Source organism: Nicotiana attenuata, unplaced genomic scaffold, assembly GCF_001879085.1.
Source record: "Nicotiana attenuata strain UT unplaced genomic scaffold, NIATTr2, whole genome shotgun sequence".
NCBI classification, from domain to species: Eukaryota; Viridiplantae; Streptophyta; class Magnoliopsida; order Solanales; family Solanaceae; genus Nicotiana; species Nicotiana attenuata.
The window spans coordinates 1-17,705 of record NW_017677551.1 but is presented as its reverse complement, the minus strand read 5'-3'; the positions used below and the strand labels follow the sequence as shown (position 1 = coordinate 17,705).

Below are 17,705 nucleotides of genomic sequence, written 5' to 3'. Positions count from 1 at the left end.
TAAATTTTTCTACCTCAAGCACCCCTTCACAACTGTTATAGGTGAAAATGTAGATGCTGATTTGATAGACAGGTTCACCAACTGGTTATACCATCGTAGTGACAAAGTATCTAAGAGGTATGAATGCTTAATTTTACACTTTCATTTCAGCATTTTTAAACTTTAAATATGTAATTCATTCTGTCATTTTTTTATTTGATATTTATATGTTATTACAGGAGAAAGGAATACTTTTCCAAAAAGGATAACCAAATCAAGCCTTGGTTAGACCTTGGTTGTAAAAATGTGGATAAGAAGGACTGGTTTTATTCCCTTGCTCACCCAGGACAAGTCATCAATAACACGGTAAGTATAAAGAACAGCTTCATTCACAATATATGTTTTGTCTTCAACTGTGTAGTGTAATTGTAGTTATATTGTAGATAAGAGATATAGGTGACCATGCCTTTTAATATAAATTGTAGATATAATGTAGACATTTCATATAAATGTTGTTTCTGATTATTTATAGTGTAATTGTGCTTTTGATGGACCTTGTGTCTCATATTTGATGATGATTTGTATGTACAAATTGGATTTTTGGTACTTTGGATAGAATTGGAATCTCTGTGTATCATAATTGTAGTTACTTTGTAGTTAAATAGTAGAGCAAGTTATTTGACTTATAATATTAACTGTCGTTTGAATTTGGATATTATTGAGACCTTATGTTAGTTGCTGTGTTGCATTTGTTGCTCTGTATAGTAGCTAAAGTGTAGCAATCTGTTAGATTATTTGATTGCTGCAATTGTAGTTTAAGCTGTAGCTGTTATGTAGATAATTGAGGTTACTCTGTAGCTTATAGTAGATTTTATTTTATTTTGCAGCACATTGATATTATTATGTATTATCTGAGAAAAAGAGGCAAATATGGCCCCAACAACAACACTAGGTTCACAACAACCGATTGCTTGTTCAAGACCAAGATTGAACGAATCTATGACAAGTTCATAAGTTCTCCGCCAGAACTTAAGTATTCGGTTGTTAAATCAGATGATGATGTTGCAGAATATATTCTTGGGTATAGACTTCTTGCTAATGTTGCCTGGGATGTATGACTATGTCATCATGCCTGTTAACATTGTAGAGAATTTCCATTGGTTGTTGCTCGTTTTCTACATAGCGGACAGGCAACTTTATGTTTATGATTCCATGGTGTCTTCACACCATCATACGTCTGTTGAATCATTAGTTGATAAGTTTTCAATCATTATCCCTTTGTATTTTTCTTGTACTGGTTTCTACGGGAAACGCAAAGACATTGACTTCAAGACCACAAAGGCATACATTGAGAAACCAGTTACAGACCCTCTCACCATACAGTGGATGGTTACGGAGATTCCACAGCAAAAGGAAGGATCACTGTAAAAAAACTATTCTCTCTTTCTATATGTTTAATTATTTTTTTTATAATCAATTGTTACATAACTAAAAAATTTTATTTTATGCAGCGATTGTGGTGTATTTGTGGCTGCTTTTGCGGAGTATGTTAGCCTTGAAGATTTGGCAATCCCAAAAGAAGACCTTTCTGATATCGACCAACACCGTAGACGCAATGGAGCTCTACTATGGGACTATGCTACAAAAAAGCAAGAAGATGGGTCAATCAGTGAAAATGAGGTTACAGGCAGGCTAGCAAGGAGGAAGGGTGCTCCTGCTAAAAATGAGAGGACTAGAGTACAGAGAAAGAAGAAATAGAGTCTTGTGTTCCTAGTTTAGTTGATGTCATTTTGTAGTTGAAGTGGAATACACTGTAGGGAATATGCCATTTTGGTTGTTTACAGCACTTTATCTTCATTATATTAAACTTGAGTACTCTGATTTGCTAGAATACAATTTGCCTACAATTAATCTTCACATAATTTTTATGAATTACCTTCAACTTCTAGGTAATTTCTGTATATAACTGTCAGTTGAAATTAAGTTACACAGCAAACGGATGAAATAAATACTCAAATCATATAAATAAATTATTCACAATTTATCTACAAATCATCTACAAATTATTACCAAGACTACAATTTAACTATATTAAAACTACATTTTAATGTCAATCTGGAAACACCTTACATTACGGTTACTTTATTAATATCAGTTGTTTTATATATAATAAATATTAGAGTTTAACTAAACTATAAAAAAGACAAATTTAGATGCCTGACCGAATACATAAAATCATATTAAACGCAAATACACAAATTATAGTATACTTCATAATCATCTTCAAAAACTTAAACGATTACACAAAAAAATCGGATAATTTGAACTCACTAACATTTATTTTGAATAACTATTCTAGCTACATGATATTCATTTCTTTTTGGGCGCATTCTTGCAAGTTCTTTTGTTTTGCCCTTCACCTCCACAATTTCCACATGACACCTTGTACTTCTTTGACTTTATTTCATCAAATGTCTTATATCTTTCCTTGTGAGGTCTCCCTGGCTGCCTTTTATCTCCCGCCGGTGGCTTTACTACCTCATCCAAAATATGTTGTGGCACATCCCATTTGCTTTCAGCAGGAAGAGGATTTACTGGCATTTCATAGGTACGCAGTAGGCTCTTCCTTGTGTAATACGGAGAGCAATAGTTTTCGTATGTTTCCTTCCTGTGCCTTAATGCTGCCAAAGCATGCGCACATGGAAGTTCATCAAGTTGGAATTGTCCACAGCTACATTTCTTGTTTTCTAGACACACAATGTACCGCTTCACACCATCTAATACAGTATGTATATGATCTGTTGAAGCCCTCACCTACAATTGAAGAACAAACTGACAAAATATTATATCAATCATTAAAAAAGATTATCCACAACTTACCTACAAATCAGCTACAAATACACTACAACTTATCTACAATCTACAATTACCCACAATTTGACTACAGTTTATCTACAATCTGGAAACACTGCATATTAAGCAATTTATTTTTTCTGCACCAAACAAACAGATCTTACCCTTAGTTTCTGAGATAATGTACTGTTGTCCTCCAATTCTTTGTTGAATTTGTACCCAAGGTATGTGAAAGTACCCTTTGCCTTCAATAACTTCTCTTTCGTCCAACGTTCAAGAAGCGTCCTCATATACTCTAATAGATCAAATATTGGCAGCTCTCTTGCCTCTTTTGTTACAGCATTCAACGACTCGGCAATGTTTGATGTCATAGTAAAAGTTCTATTCACCGTTGCATGTACTCTTGACCATCTATGATAGCCAATATCATATAGGTAAGATTTCACACGCGGGTCTACCTCTTCAATCTTCAACATCCTTTCATTAAATTCATCCAGAGTGTATGATCGTGCTGTAGCAAAGTACAATTCATGTAATTGTAGATGTCCCTTCTTGAATTTGGACCTTATATTTGTCCAAATATGCCACATGCAAGAGTAGTGTGGCATGCCCGGATAGACAATTGATGTTGCCTTCAGTATACTCTCATTCCTATCTGAAACAACACACATTGAAGGTCTTTCACCATATGCCTCCTTGAATTGCTCAAAGAACCACTTCCAAGAGGCGTCGTTTTCATAATCAACCACAGCATAGGCCAAGGGCAATATAGTACCTACATTTTTAATTCATAAAATATTAATTGGCAGCTCTGAAAATGTATATAAAAATATAATTAAATAACAACTACAATATATATTCAGAATATAGACAATTTATCTACATTTTTTTGTTTTAACTATAAAATAACTACAAAATAACTACAATTTAACTACATTTTATAGACTGCCTACAAAATAACTACAAATTTTTTACATTTTTTACCTGCTGCATCCATGGTGCTTGCTGTCGGCATAATCCCCCTGTAGGCTGACTTTAAGAATGTCCCATCAACCACTACTACATGCCTACAATGTTGCCAACCACTTATTGATGTACAAAGAGCAACAAATGCGTATAAGAAGCAATCATCTGCTGCCTTCTTCAATTTAACAACAGAACCAGGATAAGTCTCCTCAAGAATATAAAAATATTTGGGTAATTTGCTGTAGGAGTCAGCCGGATTCCCTCTCAAAAACTGTAAAGCCTTTTCCTTTGCTCTCCATGCTTGCATGTAGCTTAGGTTCAGTCCATGTTCGGATAACATGTCAGTTTGTATGTCCTTTGGTGTGTAAACAATCTTAGGATCACAATACTTTGGAACGACCATGCTACCAACTACAGCTGCAGTACGTTTGCATTGTATGAATGTTTCGTCCATTAAGGAGCATGTGTGTTGTCGGCTGAAACTCCTTATCTTCAACATTGCAGAATCATTAATTGACGTTGCCTTGAAGTGCCATTTACAGTTTTCAGCAACGCATATAAGCCAGTAGCTACAAAAAAAATACAATATTTAATAGAGGCTATAAATGTAGATGCAACAAAAAGGACTGTTTTAACACAAATCGTTATAAACTATTATTAACTACAATTTAAATACAATTTATAAAAACTACACATCTTCACTAAAACACTGCTTTTAATGATCTACTCTCCACAACTAACTCCATACCTTCTATGACTAGATCTTTTTACTCTGAACTGGAACTTGTGCATCACAGAAAAATTCTTCATTGCAGCAGCTACAGTTTGCTTGTCTTGATACACTTGTCCTTCTTCAGTATATGTTTGCGTAGATTCAGTTATTATTTCACTTTGATATTCCACTATAGCTGGAGAGGATGGAATTTCAAGTAACTCTAGGGATCCAGACGAACCTGCAGCAACATAGAGATAAATATAGTAACTATGTAGATAATTTTGAAAACAACAATGCTTTAACCTCTTCAGTACATTGTTTTTTGTAGTTTAATTGTAGGTAAATGTAGTAATACTGTAGATAACACACTAACACCATAACTCTCTACAATGTAGAATTATACAAACCTGCACTTGTGCTATCGTTGGTGATTGCCAATTCCATATTGAAATCTCTTACGCTTATACATAAAGGATACGAACCTAAGTTTTTATTCTCCTTTTTGGTCTCCATATACACACGAACCCCCGTATCATTCCTAATCTCCATTGGAGGACAATTGTCGTTCACAATGTATTTGATTTCTACAATTTTTTCTGATGTATCAATCGATAGTTGTTCTGCAATTGTAGAAATCAGAATTCCGTAGCTTGCATTCTCATCTAACACAATGACATCAACTTCAAAATCTCTAAATCTGTCATAGTTATCCAAATTCCCATTCAATTTTAGCATTAGTGGGATTCTTGACATGATTTCGTGTAGTTGAGAAAAAAAGATGAAGAACAGATATAGGTTCGATAATTTGAGTACTGAGGACGATGAAGAACAATTTTGAATTCTACAATTTGTATTGCGTTGTTGAAGCTTCTGAAGCTCTGCGTTGTTTTTGAATTGTAGTGAAAGAGAGAATTACGCAGCAATCAGATCTCTTTCCGTTTCAAATTTCGAATTTAATGTGGAAAGAATCAAACGCAGATTTTGTGCCTTTTTTTTCGCGCATTTTAACTGGCAGAATCTGCCTAATTATGGATTGGTATATAAATTGTAGTTAAAGTGTGGACTGGGCGGGTAATTAACAAATTATGCACATTTTTAGTAATAAGGTTTCATATATGGTACAGGGAAAAAATCCCATTTGTAAATGCTATTACCCTTCTAATCTCTTATTTTGTTAGCAAGAGTTATATATGGCAAAATTTGAGCCAGGTCAATAGCCGTGTCTTTTACACAAGGTTTACCACTTAACTATAGTTAACAAATAAGTATTCTTACTTCAATTTATCGCTTTATGGTAAGTTTCAATGGAATAAGTGTTCTTGCACTACCAAAAACGTATAAATAAATCGCTAAGGTAATAGAAATCACTCGCAGTTACAGATTCAAGATACTACCTTATTACTACGATTCACAAGAGAGTTCCTTAGGATTACAATTTTTACACATAATAGTAATCGTTAAAAAGAAAAATCTCAAGAGGAGAAGTGAGTAATGAAACAATAGCAAACGTGGAGAAAATTGGTGTGGAAGATTCTCAACTTAGTAAAAGCCAATTCAGTAAATAATTCACAGCTTTACCACAAAGCAAATATATAATTGGCTCAAAAAGAAATTGAATTTAACAAGTCATCTGAAATGAGAAAGCAAAAAATTTTAGGACTAAAGTGAATAAAGTAGTGCAGAATTTGTAATTATGGGGCTTGAAACCACCAAGATCCCCTGTGTTCTCATACAAATCAATGTTGTAACGACCCGACTGGTTGTTTTGAGTATTTGCACTTCGCTCGATAGTTTGAGGGCACGAGTATCTCCACGTGATGTATTATGGATTATGTGAATCGTCGGTTGTAGTTTTCAAGTTATTCGGAAACGATTTGGAAGAATGAACTTCAAGATTGAAGCTTTAAGTTGGAAGAGCTGACCAAGTTTGACTTTTTAGCATTTGACCTCGGAATGGAGTTTCGTCGGTTCCGTTAGCTCTGTTGAGTGATTTTGGACATAGGAGCGCGTTCGGATTGTGATTTGGAGGCAGTTGAATTAGACTTAAAATGGCGGAAGTTGGATTTTTGGAAAGTTTTAGCGGGAGTGGACTTTTTGATATCAGGATCGGATTCCGATTTTAGAAGTTGGAGTAGGTCCGTAATGTCAAATGTGACTTGTGCGCAAAATTTGAGGTCAATTGGACGTGATTTGATAGGTTTCGACATCGGTTGTAGAAGTTGAAGTTTCAAAGTTCATTGATTTGACTTGAGGTGCGATTCGTTGTTTCGAGGTTGTTATGTGTCATTTGAAACCTCAGGTAGGTTCGTTTCGTCATATGGAACTTGCCTGTAAAATTTGGCGCCATTTGGAGTTGATTTGATATGATTCGGACGCTTGGTTGCGATTCTAGAAGTTCTTGAAGTTTATTTTGATCTTCATGCATTTTGGTGTACGATTCGTGCTTTTAGAGGTTATTTTGATGCTTAGATCGCACGAGCGAGTTCCTGTTGTATTTTTGAATTTGTGTGCATGTTTGGTTTGGAGCCCCGAAGGGTCGGGTGAGTTTCAGATTGGTTTCAGAATGATTTTTTTATGATTTTTGACTGCTGGTACTGTTGTCATCGCACTTGCGATGTTTTTGTCGCAAATGCGACGGTCGCAATTGCGAAACAGCCATCACATTTGCGAAATTGGGCTGCTGGGGAAGATTCACATTTGCGAAGAAACCCCCGCATTTGCGAAGTGTGGTTGTTCGCTTTTGCGAGAATCCCTGCCGCTTTTGCGAGATAATTGTCTTCGCATTTGCGAAGTATTGGGTCGCAAATGGGACCTCAGCAGGAAGTCTTCTGGTTCTCTTTTGCGACAGATTGTTTGCATTTGCAGGGTTCGTATTTGCGAATCCTATGTCACAAAGAATTTCGAGACTTATCTTTATTTTGTTATATTTTGAACCCTAGCTTCGATGGGAGGCGACTTTGTGAAGGGATTTTCATACCAAATCATTGGGTAAGTACCTTTAATCAATTCTCAATTATATTTCTTGATTATACATAAGATTTAACATCAAAACTCATGAGAATCTAGGGAAAATTTGGGGATTTTGTCAAAGTTTTGAAAAAATAAAAATTTGGGATTTGAGAGTCGAATATGACTCGAATTTGGAAACTAATCCGTATATGGACTTGTGGGGCTATGCGTAGTCAAGACCTACCCTTGGATCCGAGTTTTGACCGGGCGGGCCCGGTGGTTGACTTTGTTAACTTTTTAGAAATTGTATAAAAATCACACCTTTATTAATTAAAATTATTTTCTCTTGCATTGTGTGATGTATTTAAGTTGTCTTTGGCTAGATCGAGCCGAGCGGATGTGAATTTATAAAGGAAAAAGCTAAATTGAGTATTGAGTTAGCCGAATTGAGGTAAGTGTCTTGCCTAACTCTGTTGAGAGAATTTTTCCTACTATTTGACATTGTTTGCTACATGCGGGGCTGATACATATATGAGGTGACGAGCATATATGCATGTGCCACAGTTAATCATGCTCGGGAGTAGATCATGTTATAAATTGTGTCTTGTAGAATTATGTGACCTTCTTGCTTCATGTCTTACTTGACTTCTGGATTACCAAAATATGGAATTGAATGTTAGAAACTAAAATTTAGTTTATTATCACTTGACTAAAATTGGACGAAATTCTGAGAAACGTTGATGTGTCTAATTCGGGCATCATGATGCTTAATCATTAATATGTTACTACGGCTGATATTCTTGAGATACTAGATTCTATGCTCGTGTTGTAGACCATTCTTGAGATTAGTTGAAATACTTGAATAATAAGGTTCTTGAGGGTTAGTGAACTATTGTGGCTTGAAAGCAATGTTTTAAAAGGCGGGGGCATGAGGCGATGCATTTTATCCGGTACGGGGCGAGGCGAAAGCCCAAAGACACAGGTAAAATATCCTGACAAACAAACAAAAATATAAGGACCAACTAAAATTATCATGGCTATAATCTGAATACCTCATGTGAAACAGTAACATAAATAAATGCCAACTTTGCAGATACAAAGACCACTTAACACTGCCTTTACTCTGCTATTAAACATTAAATAGTAATTTGGTCTAACAAAATAATTTGGTCAGAGACACACAAGTATCATAATTAAGAGCTCAACCGGTACTCTATCTTGCCAAAAAAAAACAAATGCACAAAAGCTATACTATATCAATTCTGTTCCAATATGTGAAGCACCTCCCTAAACTCCTAGCAAGACTTCATGTCTAATCTCTACTTAAACTATTTAGAAAGGAAGCGTAGATGGGCATAAAGCAGAAAGAAACAAAAAAATGAAAAAAAATAATAAGAAAGATTAAGTTATACCTTTGGAGTTGTGGACTTAATGTGAAACAGAGAAGTCAACACCGTAAGTCTGGGTGAAATTCAAAAATAGCCAGATTTACTACTGGTCGTTCAAAAATAGCCCAGTTTCAAAAGTAATCGAAATTTAGCAACTTTTCATGTAAAGAAAAATCTGAGCGAAAACACTATTCAAAACCCGGAAAAATACGCCGGTATATTATGCTGGAGTTCCAGCATAAGTATACTTGAACTCCAGCATATTATACTGGAGTTCCAAGATAAGTATGCTGGAACTCCAGCATAATATGATGGAGTTCCAGCATAAGTACACTAGAACTCCAGCATAATATACTGGAGTTCCAGCAAGTATACCTGTCCAGCATAAGATACTGGAGTTTGGAGCACCGGTGCTCCAGTCTCCAGTGTATTATACTGGAACCAGAAAAGTATACCGGTCCAGCATAATATGCTGGAGTTCATACACAGGTGCACCAAACTCTAGTATATTATGCTGGACCGGTCTCTGCTGTAGCAAAATAGTGGCTATTTTTTATTGACTTGATAAACGCTGGCTATTTTTGAATGACCAATCCGAAAACTGGCTATACCGTACTATTTTAACCGTAAGTCTTGTGCGGGTAAAAGAGAAAGTGTTGAAAAAAATATTTGGGAATTGTATAAATTGTTCCTAATTTGGATAAGTTCCATAAGGCGTAAGTCCCAGAAGAAAGCGTGCATTTCGCCTAGGCGTGCGCCCCAGTGTATAGTGCGTATGCCCGAAAGAACTTCCCTTTTTCTATCGCCCTGGTGCGTTTTCAGTGCGCCCCCGCCCCGGGACTCGCCCCGTACTCTTCCCAATAATGCCTTTGAAAACACTGCTCGAAAGTTGTGATTGGGGTTTCATTTGGAATACTCGTTTAAACACTCTTCTTAACGTTATTTATGCTTCATGCCTTGTTTGTTATTGATATACATATGCTTGTTAAGGAAGAGTGTAAAGCACGAATGGTGATGTCGTGCCATTGTATATAAGCACGAAGGGTGATGTCGTGCCATATCATTTGAGAGTAAAGCACGAAGGGTGATGCCGTGGCATATTATTTGAAAGTAAAGCACGAAGGGTGATGCTGTGCCATATCATTTGAGAATAAAATCACGAAGGGTGATGCCGTGATATATTATTTGAGAGTAAAAGCACAAAGGGTGTTGCCGTGCCATATCATTTGAGAGTAAAAGCACGAGGGATAATGCCGTGCCATTTCATTTATATTATCATGCTTTTATGTTATCACGAGTTCATGGCACGAGGGGTGGTTCCGTGCAGGTGAGGATGAAGGACATGCATTTTGTTATGATATATCTACCTCGTATGTACGTTCATGTCTTTACCTTAAGTTGTTATTGTCGTACTTACGAATCTTATATGACTTGCTGTTATTGTTCTGTCTATGTTCTCTACCTCAATTGTTGTTTTAATGCCCCTGCCTTCTACTTGTTTAACTTGCAAATACTATTCCTACTTACTGTTGTTATATCTATCCATTTCGTATCTGTTTTGTTACACTTTAGTACAAGCCTTCTACCATGTTAGTTATCCATGCCCTACTTGTTAGCTTTTAAGGATCATGTTCTTCCTTCTTGTTAGTTATATTTACATCTAAACCTTGTACTATGTTAGTGAAATTTATGTTCTTCTACCATACTTGCTGTAATTACTTTTGTGCCCTCTAGCTCGTCTATTTCTATTTTCTATATGCTATCGACTTCTTAATTCTTACTTTCTGGGTACTCTCTACTTGGTGGACATTATTGTTAGGAATTACTCTACGTGGTTGGTATTACTGTATGCACATTTGGTAAGGATGAGATGAACGCACGGAGGGTGTTGCCATGCTAATTGATTTGACGCTTAATTATTTATATATATGGTCAGGAAGAGATAAAAGTACGAAGGGTGTTACCGTGCCATTTGACTTGATATCTTGGATATACTTCTCGCACCAGGAAAGATTATAAATTTTCTACTGTGATTTCTCCTGGTAATTGTTTGCTGTCTTGCATAGTTGTTTATGGTACTCTTTTCTGTTATGTTCTTGAACTGTCTATACTGTTAGTCTAATGTACAAGTTATAACAGTAAGCATCTTTAAGCTAAAAATTTTCGTCACTACTTCGACGAGGTTAGACAAGATACTTACTGGGTACATAGGGTTGGTTGTACTCATACTACACTTCTGCACCTTACGTGCAGATTTTTCTCTTGGAGCGGAGGTGCCGGTGACGTTGGGAGCTTACTCGGAAGATGGTCGTGCATTCCGGATATAGCTGCCACTTGTCCTTGGTAGTTTTAGATTTTGCTAATCCGTTTATGTAATTTTCAAACAGAGCATGTATTATTTGTACCAGCTTTGTAAATTCCTAGTCTTAGAAGCTCATGATTCATACTACCAGTCCTTGGGTTAATATATAAATGTTCAGATAATTCTTCACCATTTTCTATAAATTTCATTTGGATTGTATTGACTGTTAGTTGGCTTACCTAGCGGGTCGAGTTAGGCGCCATCACGACACATGGTTTTTGGGTCGTGACAAGTGTCTAATTAAAATGATAAATTTGCGAGCAAGAAAATGCAAATGTCAATAACCTCTCCAAAAACTGCCAAATGATATACACTCTTTCGGTAGAAATGAACCAGGTAGCCACTCTAAAAGATTGCTATTTAGAATTTAGATAATGTTTTCTGAATTTACGTTTTCTTGTTCAATTTTTTCAGGACACAAATATTTTGAATTGTCTTGAAATTAAATTTTTTTAGTTTAAATTTTTGGGACAAAAGAAGTATTGACTAATCTTTAAATAACAACCCTAAGAATGGTTGTTGGTATAACTCAATAGGGAGATGTGACAATTATCTATAATCATTTTTTTTACGTGAAGAAATGTTATGAAAATTCGTTTACACAGTCAATATATAAAAGTTAAATTCGGAAAAAAAAAAAAAGTGATAAGGTGATCCTTTCTTTGATTGAAGCCTCATTCTTTCTGTCTCTTTCTTGGTGCCCTTTTTAATGTATTTTTCTAATTGACCCCATGGCACCATTTCGCTTCACTTTTGTCAGTATATATATTTAATTGTAAGATTCAGTTTTGTAAAGATATTAGATGGATTAGATCATGCTTTTCTTGCATTTGTTTACATTACGGCCATGGTGCTCCGTTGTGCCTACCACTTAAAGGCTACAACACTAGCCGCTGCTACCAGTTGTATTTTAATTTTTCAATTAGTTGGAAATTTGGTGGTAGAATCTTTAATGATGACTCTAAAATCTAATTAGAGAAATCTATTCTTTCTCATATTTTACAACTTTAGAAGATCTAAAGGTACACAAAAGTTCTCATTCACAATTGTTCTAATCAGTGGCGAGGCAGAATCTCCACGAATGGGGTTCAAAAATTATTTTGCAACTAAGTGGGAATTGAACCTATGACCTTATGGAGGTTTTGTATCCATGACCAGTAAACTATTTTGGGTTGTGTTAAGGGGATTCAAAACTTAATATATAGAGATACAAAACAGATTTTGCCTTATATATACAGTGTAATTTTGTCGGCGAAGAGGGTTCGGATGAACCCCCTTCTGCCCCCCTAAATCCGCCCCTGGTTCTAATATCATAGTAACATCCTTGCCACTTAATAGATGTATATCATATACCTTTTTCCTAACAATGGCGTTATCCGAGCTAATTTGCGCACCTCAACTATTACACCGGATTCCATCAGTATAGGTTTAAGAATAACTCTACCCACCAGTAGCGAAGCCAGGAATTTCTCTAAAGGTGTTCAAACTTGAAAGAAGTGAAAAAAAATTCCCGGCAAATGGAGTTCAATATATGTTATATACTTTTAAAACCTAAAAATTTACGTATATATACATTATAATTTTTAGACGAAACCTTTAAGATATGTAGCTTCGCCCCTGCCCACCAAGGTTAAGATAAACGAAAAGAAATCACTTAATATTTTGTCTCGAATGATAATTGAACCTTGATCTCCTGTGATTGTCATCTCATTAAATTGATAGCTAAGTCACACACTTGAGTATCTAATCAGTATACCATGTTGAACTCCAGTTTCTCTATGATGATTAATAGTGATAGGGATATATCAAGATTTTATGGAAATTATTAGCATCTTGTCTGTCAATTCACTTTCTTTTTAACAAGAGACAAAAAAAGGAGAAGAAAAAGAAAGTAGTAAATTTTGGTGAATAAAGAGATGGAACTAGAAGGAAGTTGGCATTTTTTTTAAGGATCTACCCCTTCACGAAAATTCCCACATTAAAGAAAAATGAGATGTAGGCCCGAAAAAATTTACTCGCACCCGATATTACACCGAATTTATATAAAAATTGCATCTTGCTTATAAACTTTTATAACTAGACTCATCATGAGGCTAAGTGATAAGTATTATAACTTAAACTTGTGATTCTAGTAATATTTAATGGATTGGTTTGGTATAAACATTTGATGCCGGCAAGTATTACCCGTAGGGTATGAGGTTTGGTATATATCAAAATTTTGGAGCTATTGGGTGGTGAAGAATTTTGTGCAGTCTCTTAATATAGTTGTCTTTCACTGTTGTAAGAAGTCACTTTCACATTCACTAACATTGTCCATAGTATGTTTTGCCTATACATGCACCAAAATGTGAAAGCCTTGGCCTAGCTAATAGCCTTTTTGTTCCATCAATTTTCATCATTATTTTTTCTACACTATGTTTTCTATATAAGCATAAAACATGTTCACCCTCTTTCTTCATTCCAAATTTCAACAATCTTCTCCACCTTAAACCTCCTAAGTATCACTTCTCCCACCACCTACACTAAGTTATTTTTTTTTAAATTACGGTGGTGTCTGGATCAGCTTGCACGTACTTGTACACACATTAAATTTTCTTCGATTTGGATTTCGAGATGTCGGCAAGAGGTTGTGAAGGAGCATGTGTGAATCTAGACATGACCAAGAATGCAAAAACAAGCATGTTTCATAAGCAAAACTCTACAAAAAGTGTTGATGGTACTACTAATAAAGCAAAAGGTACAACAACAACTTGCAGCTTCAAGATGCCAAGTAGATCAGAATTATCTCCTATTAAACTTTTCAAACACATTGGAGGAAAGATGGCTGCAGTTGTGAAAATGATGTCTTCAAAGGGAAGTAGGAGAAGTTGTAGGAAAGTTACTAATTCCTCAGAAAAAACAGCAATTTCTAAATCATTGGTTATTCCAAATATTGATTCACATAGGGCTGAGGCAATTGATGATTGTATTCAGTTCATCAATATGTCTTCTTCCTTGCCAAGATCTAATTCAGTGTCCTAATAAATGAAGAATTTCTTGGTAAAGAGCGCTTTATAATGTGGCCAACTTTGTAATCTTGTTTGTGTAAGTTGGGCACATTTTCAAAATTAGACATATGGTACTTAATTTCAAGCTTCAATTAGGTAAATACTTTTGAACTTAAGACCGTTGATCTAATTAGTAAATGGCTAATATTTAAATATAAGGTTACGAAATTGGCTATTTTTGCAAATTAGGCTCTCTTTACTTCTTACTGGGGCCACTCAGTGTGAATTCGAGTTAATTCGATCAGTAAATTTCAAATTTTGAATGTACAAAAATAAAATATAGTTGAGTATCTTCTCCTAGGTTGTTGCCCCTCTGACACTTTAGCCAATCAACAAAAGTCAATTAATATATTCTAGCAGCGTAGTCAGAAATTTTAACAAAGAAGATTCAAAAAATGCAAACTGCACAGTATATGAAAACACTCCTAACTATTAAGGGAATTCAACAATTCACATAAATTTCAAAAAATTATTTTGTTTTATTTAATTTTCAACGGAGAAAATTCAATTGAACCCCATTAAATATGTACACTTAGCTCCGCCACTCGTACATTCATCTCGACTCTCGACAATTATATATAGTACTATGGCTAGGAAACTTATTGCCACAAAGGAGTAGTAAATGTACTCGCCAATTTAAGATTTTGAAACTATTTCCTATTTTAATCGATCTTAATCAAAATGCTCACTGCTAATGTCCTTTTAGCTACATGGTCTTTCATAAGAGAATGATAATTATAACACAAGAGATCAGTAAATAAAATAAAAGGAATTTTCAGAAACTACTATTGTTTAGTGGATATTAATTTCCTATAGTTATCATATACATAATTACTTCCTATAGCTACTATTCAATTGTTACGGTAGTATATTTGTTGTATTCGCACTGCTGTATTCATGAATACAGCAGCAAAAAGCACCTAAAAATCAGGGTAGTCCAGCTGTACGCGCATGTATTCACATGTATGCGCGCCATGTATTCATGAACACAGCAGCAAAAGGCGGCTAAAATCAGGGCAGTCCAGCTGTACGCGCATGTATTCACATGTATTCGTGCTGTTGTATTCATGAATACATCAGAAAAACCGCCTAAATTCAGGGCAATACAACTGTTCGTGCATGTATTCACATATATTCGCGCCATGTACTCATGAATACATCAGCCAAAAGCGCCTAAAATTAGGGTAGTCCAGATGAATGCGCATGTATTCATATGTATTTGCGCTGCTGTATTCATGAATACAGCAGTAAAAAGCGCCTAAAATCAGGGTAGTCCAACTGTACGCGCATGTATTCACATGTATTCGCGCCATGTACTCATGAATACATCAGCAAAATGCGCCTAAAATCAGGGTAGTCCAGCTGTACGCGCATGTATTCATATGTATTCGTGCTGCTGTATTCATGGATATAGCAGTAAAAATGCACCTAAAATCTGGGCAGTCCAGTTGTACGCGCATGTATTCACATGTATTCATGAATACAGTAACGACAATCACCTTAAAAATAGGTATGTCCAGTTGTCTAAGAGAGAGGAAAAACATAAATAGCATATTTCATGCCTTATTTCATGCCTCAAGTATATACCATAAATACTTATTTTGTTATAAAATAGAAAAGGTAACTATAGAAAATAATATTTCAAAATAATTTTGATTTATAATAAATATGGTGTATACCTTTCTTGTAGGAGGTAAAATTTCCTAAAATAAATAAAATCTTTGTAGCGTCATTTTTATCTATTCAGATTATAATTGATTATAACAATCATTGTTATGCAAGCTACTTGGTACTTATATTGATTGGTGTGGGGTTGTCGGGATAGGAGATCGAGTCAAAGAGTATGAAGTTAATTCGGACACCATTACTATTAAAATGAAATAAATAAATAAATGGTTCCCACACACCAGCAAGCTATTAATTTTTCTTCCAATAATGGAATTCAAAATTGTTTCCATGATTGTTGTCCTAATGTTAACTTCTCCATAAAGTTCCATTTGCGGAAAGGGTGGACAAAGCTATTTGCTACCTTTAAAAAATAACAAAAGTTTGAAGTATACACAAGTTAATTCGAACACCGTTACAATAAAAAATGAGACTCATGATGAAGCTCATGATTTTTGCCATGATTGCAATCACTAGAATCACTGCTCAATTCTCCATAAAGTTCCATTTGTGTATCTCTTCGCCAACTCGGAACTTTTGCTTTATAGTTATATGGTTCGCTTGATGGATTATTATATGCCGCGGAAGTTATCTCAATACTAAAATCACATGTAATCTAAATAATTACTATAAACTGAATTTTACGGGTTATCTTTTGAAGCGTAAACAAAGTTCATTTATCACGTGAACTGTCAATTACACAGCAACTCAATGAAATCTCCACTATCCCCACGATCACGATTTCCGAACGTTCCACGGTCTTCTACTGTATCACCCAAATAATATCTGAAAATAGCAATTTTGTGTGGGTGCAATTTTCTAAGATAGGATGAAAATTTTGGCCACCTTCTCTTCCCCCTCTAGGTAAAAAACCTTACGTATTTGTAGCACAAATTTTAAGGGTTAAAACCCTTTTCCCAAACCTGTTGGGTTTTCTTTTCCACCAGAAAAAAGATTCCTTTATTTTCTATTATTCAGGCACAGCAGGGACCATAGAATTTAATTAATAAGGCTTCCAATTATGGAATTAGTTTCTAATTTTCGAAATTACTATCCACCATAATTAATTACAAATTATTCCACTAAAAATTCGTAATTGCGCTCCTCATTCAATTTCGAAATTCATCTATTAAATCTTATTTAACTCTCCATGTTAAGATTCAGATATTAATCAATTAAATTAAATTACTGACAACTTAATTTATTGATTATTTCCTTTAGACTTTCGCTTAACTTATTTCATGTGTCAGATACAAAATCCACCGGCCGCGTTTACACATGAAAACTTATAAGCTTTCATAAAGGTGTATCATCAATCTCTAAACCGAGACATGGATTCCATCAGCTAACTATTATTTCGCCAATGTACATTATTATTTTCCAATTTACCAGGCATATTGACCCACGAAAGAATCTCGCCTTTTAATAAATTAAAATAATAATAATATACACAGCTAATAATAATTATATCAAGATTAAGAGTATAAGTACATTTAATGGCTAGACAGTTTATTTTATTAAGTCAGTATAAAATACTTATCTCTACTTGGTCCGTTCAATACATACAAAATGTACTAGCACAAGAAGTTGGAATTAAACCATTCCTATAATCAAGATAAATTATATTTAATCTTGTGATACAATCATTCCTGATGGTTTGTCCAATTCCATCATTAGATTGTGAACTCAAACTTTATACTTATAAGAACCGATGATTTAATCTTTCGTGTATAAGCTAAACTCTATACACTAAATCATCTACTATATAAGCAAAGGACACC

The 17,705-nt window shown here is 34.9% G+C and overlaps 2 protein-coding genes across 2 annotated transcripts; one reads left to right on the top strand and one right to left on the bottom strand.

Annotated features, from left to right (window-relative positions):
- Positions 1 to 2,349: 2,349 nt before the first annotated feature.
- Positions 2,350 to 5,266, bottom strand: LOC109221439. The gene is made up of 5 exons (XM_019385925.1): positions 4,921 to 5,266; positions 4,547 to 4,751; positions 3,817 to 4,367; positions 3,071 to 3,607; positions 2,350 to 2,726 (listed from the first exon to the last, which is right to left on the bottom strand). The coding sequence occupies exons 1-5, from the start codon at positions 5,264 to 5,266 to the stop codon at positions 2,350 to 2,352; spliced, it is 2,016 nt and encodes a 671-aa protein (XP_019241470.1).
- Positions 5,267 to 13,825: 8,559 nt separating this feature from the next.
- On the top strand, positions 13,826 to 14,233 carry LOC109221438 (josephin-like protein). Its single transcript, XM_019385924.1, has one exon. It carries the CDS (start codon positions 13,826 to 13,828, stop codon positions 14,231 to 14,233), a length of 408 nt encoding a protein of 135 aa, XP_019241469.1.
- The last annotated feature ends 3,472 nt before the right edge of the window (positions 14,234 to 17,705 follow it).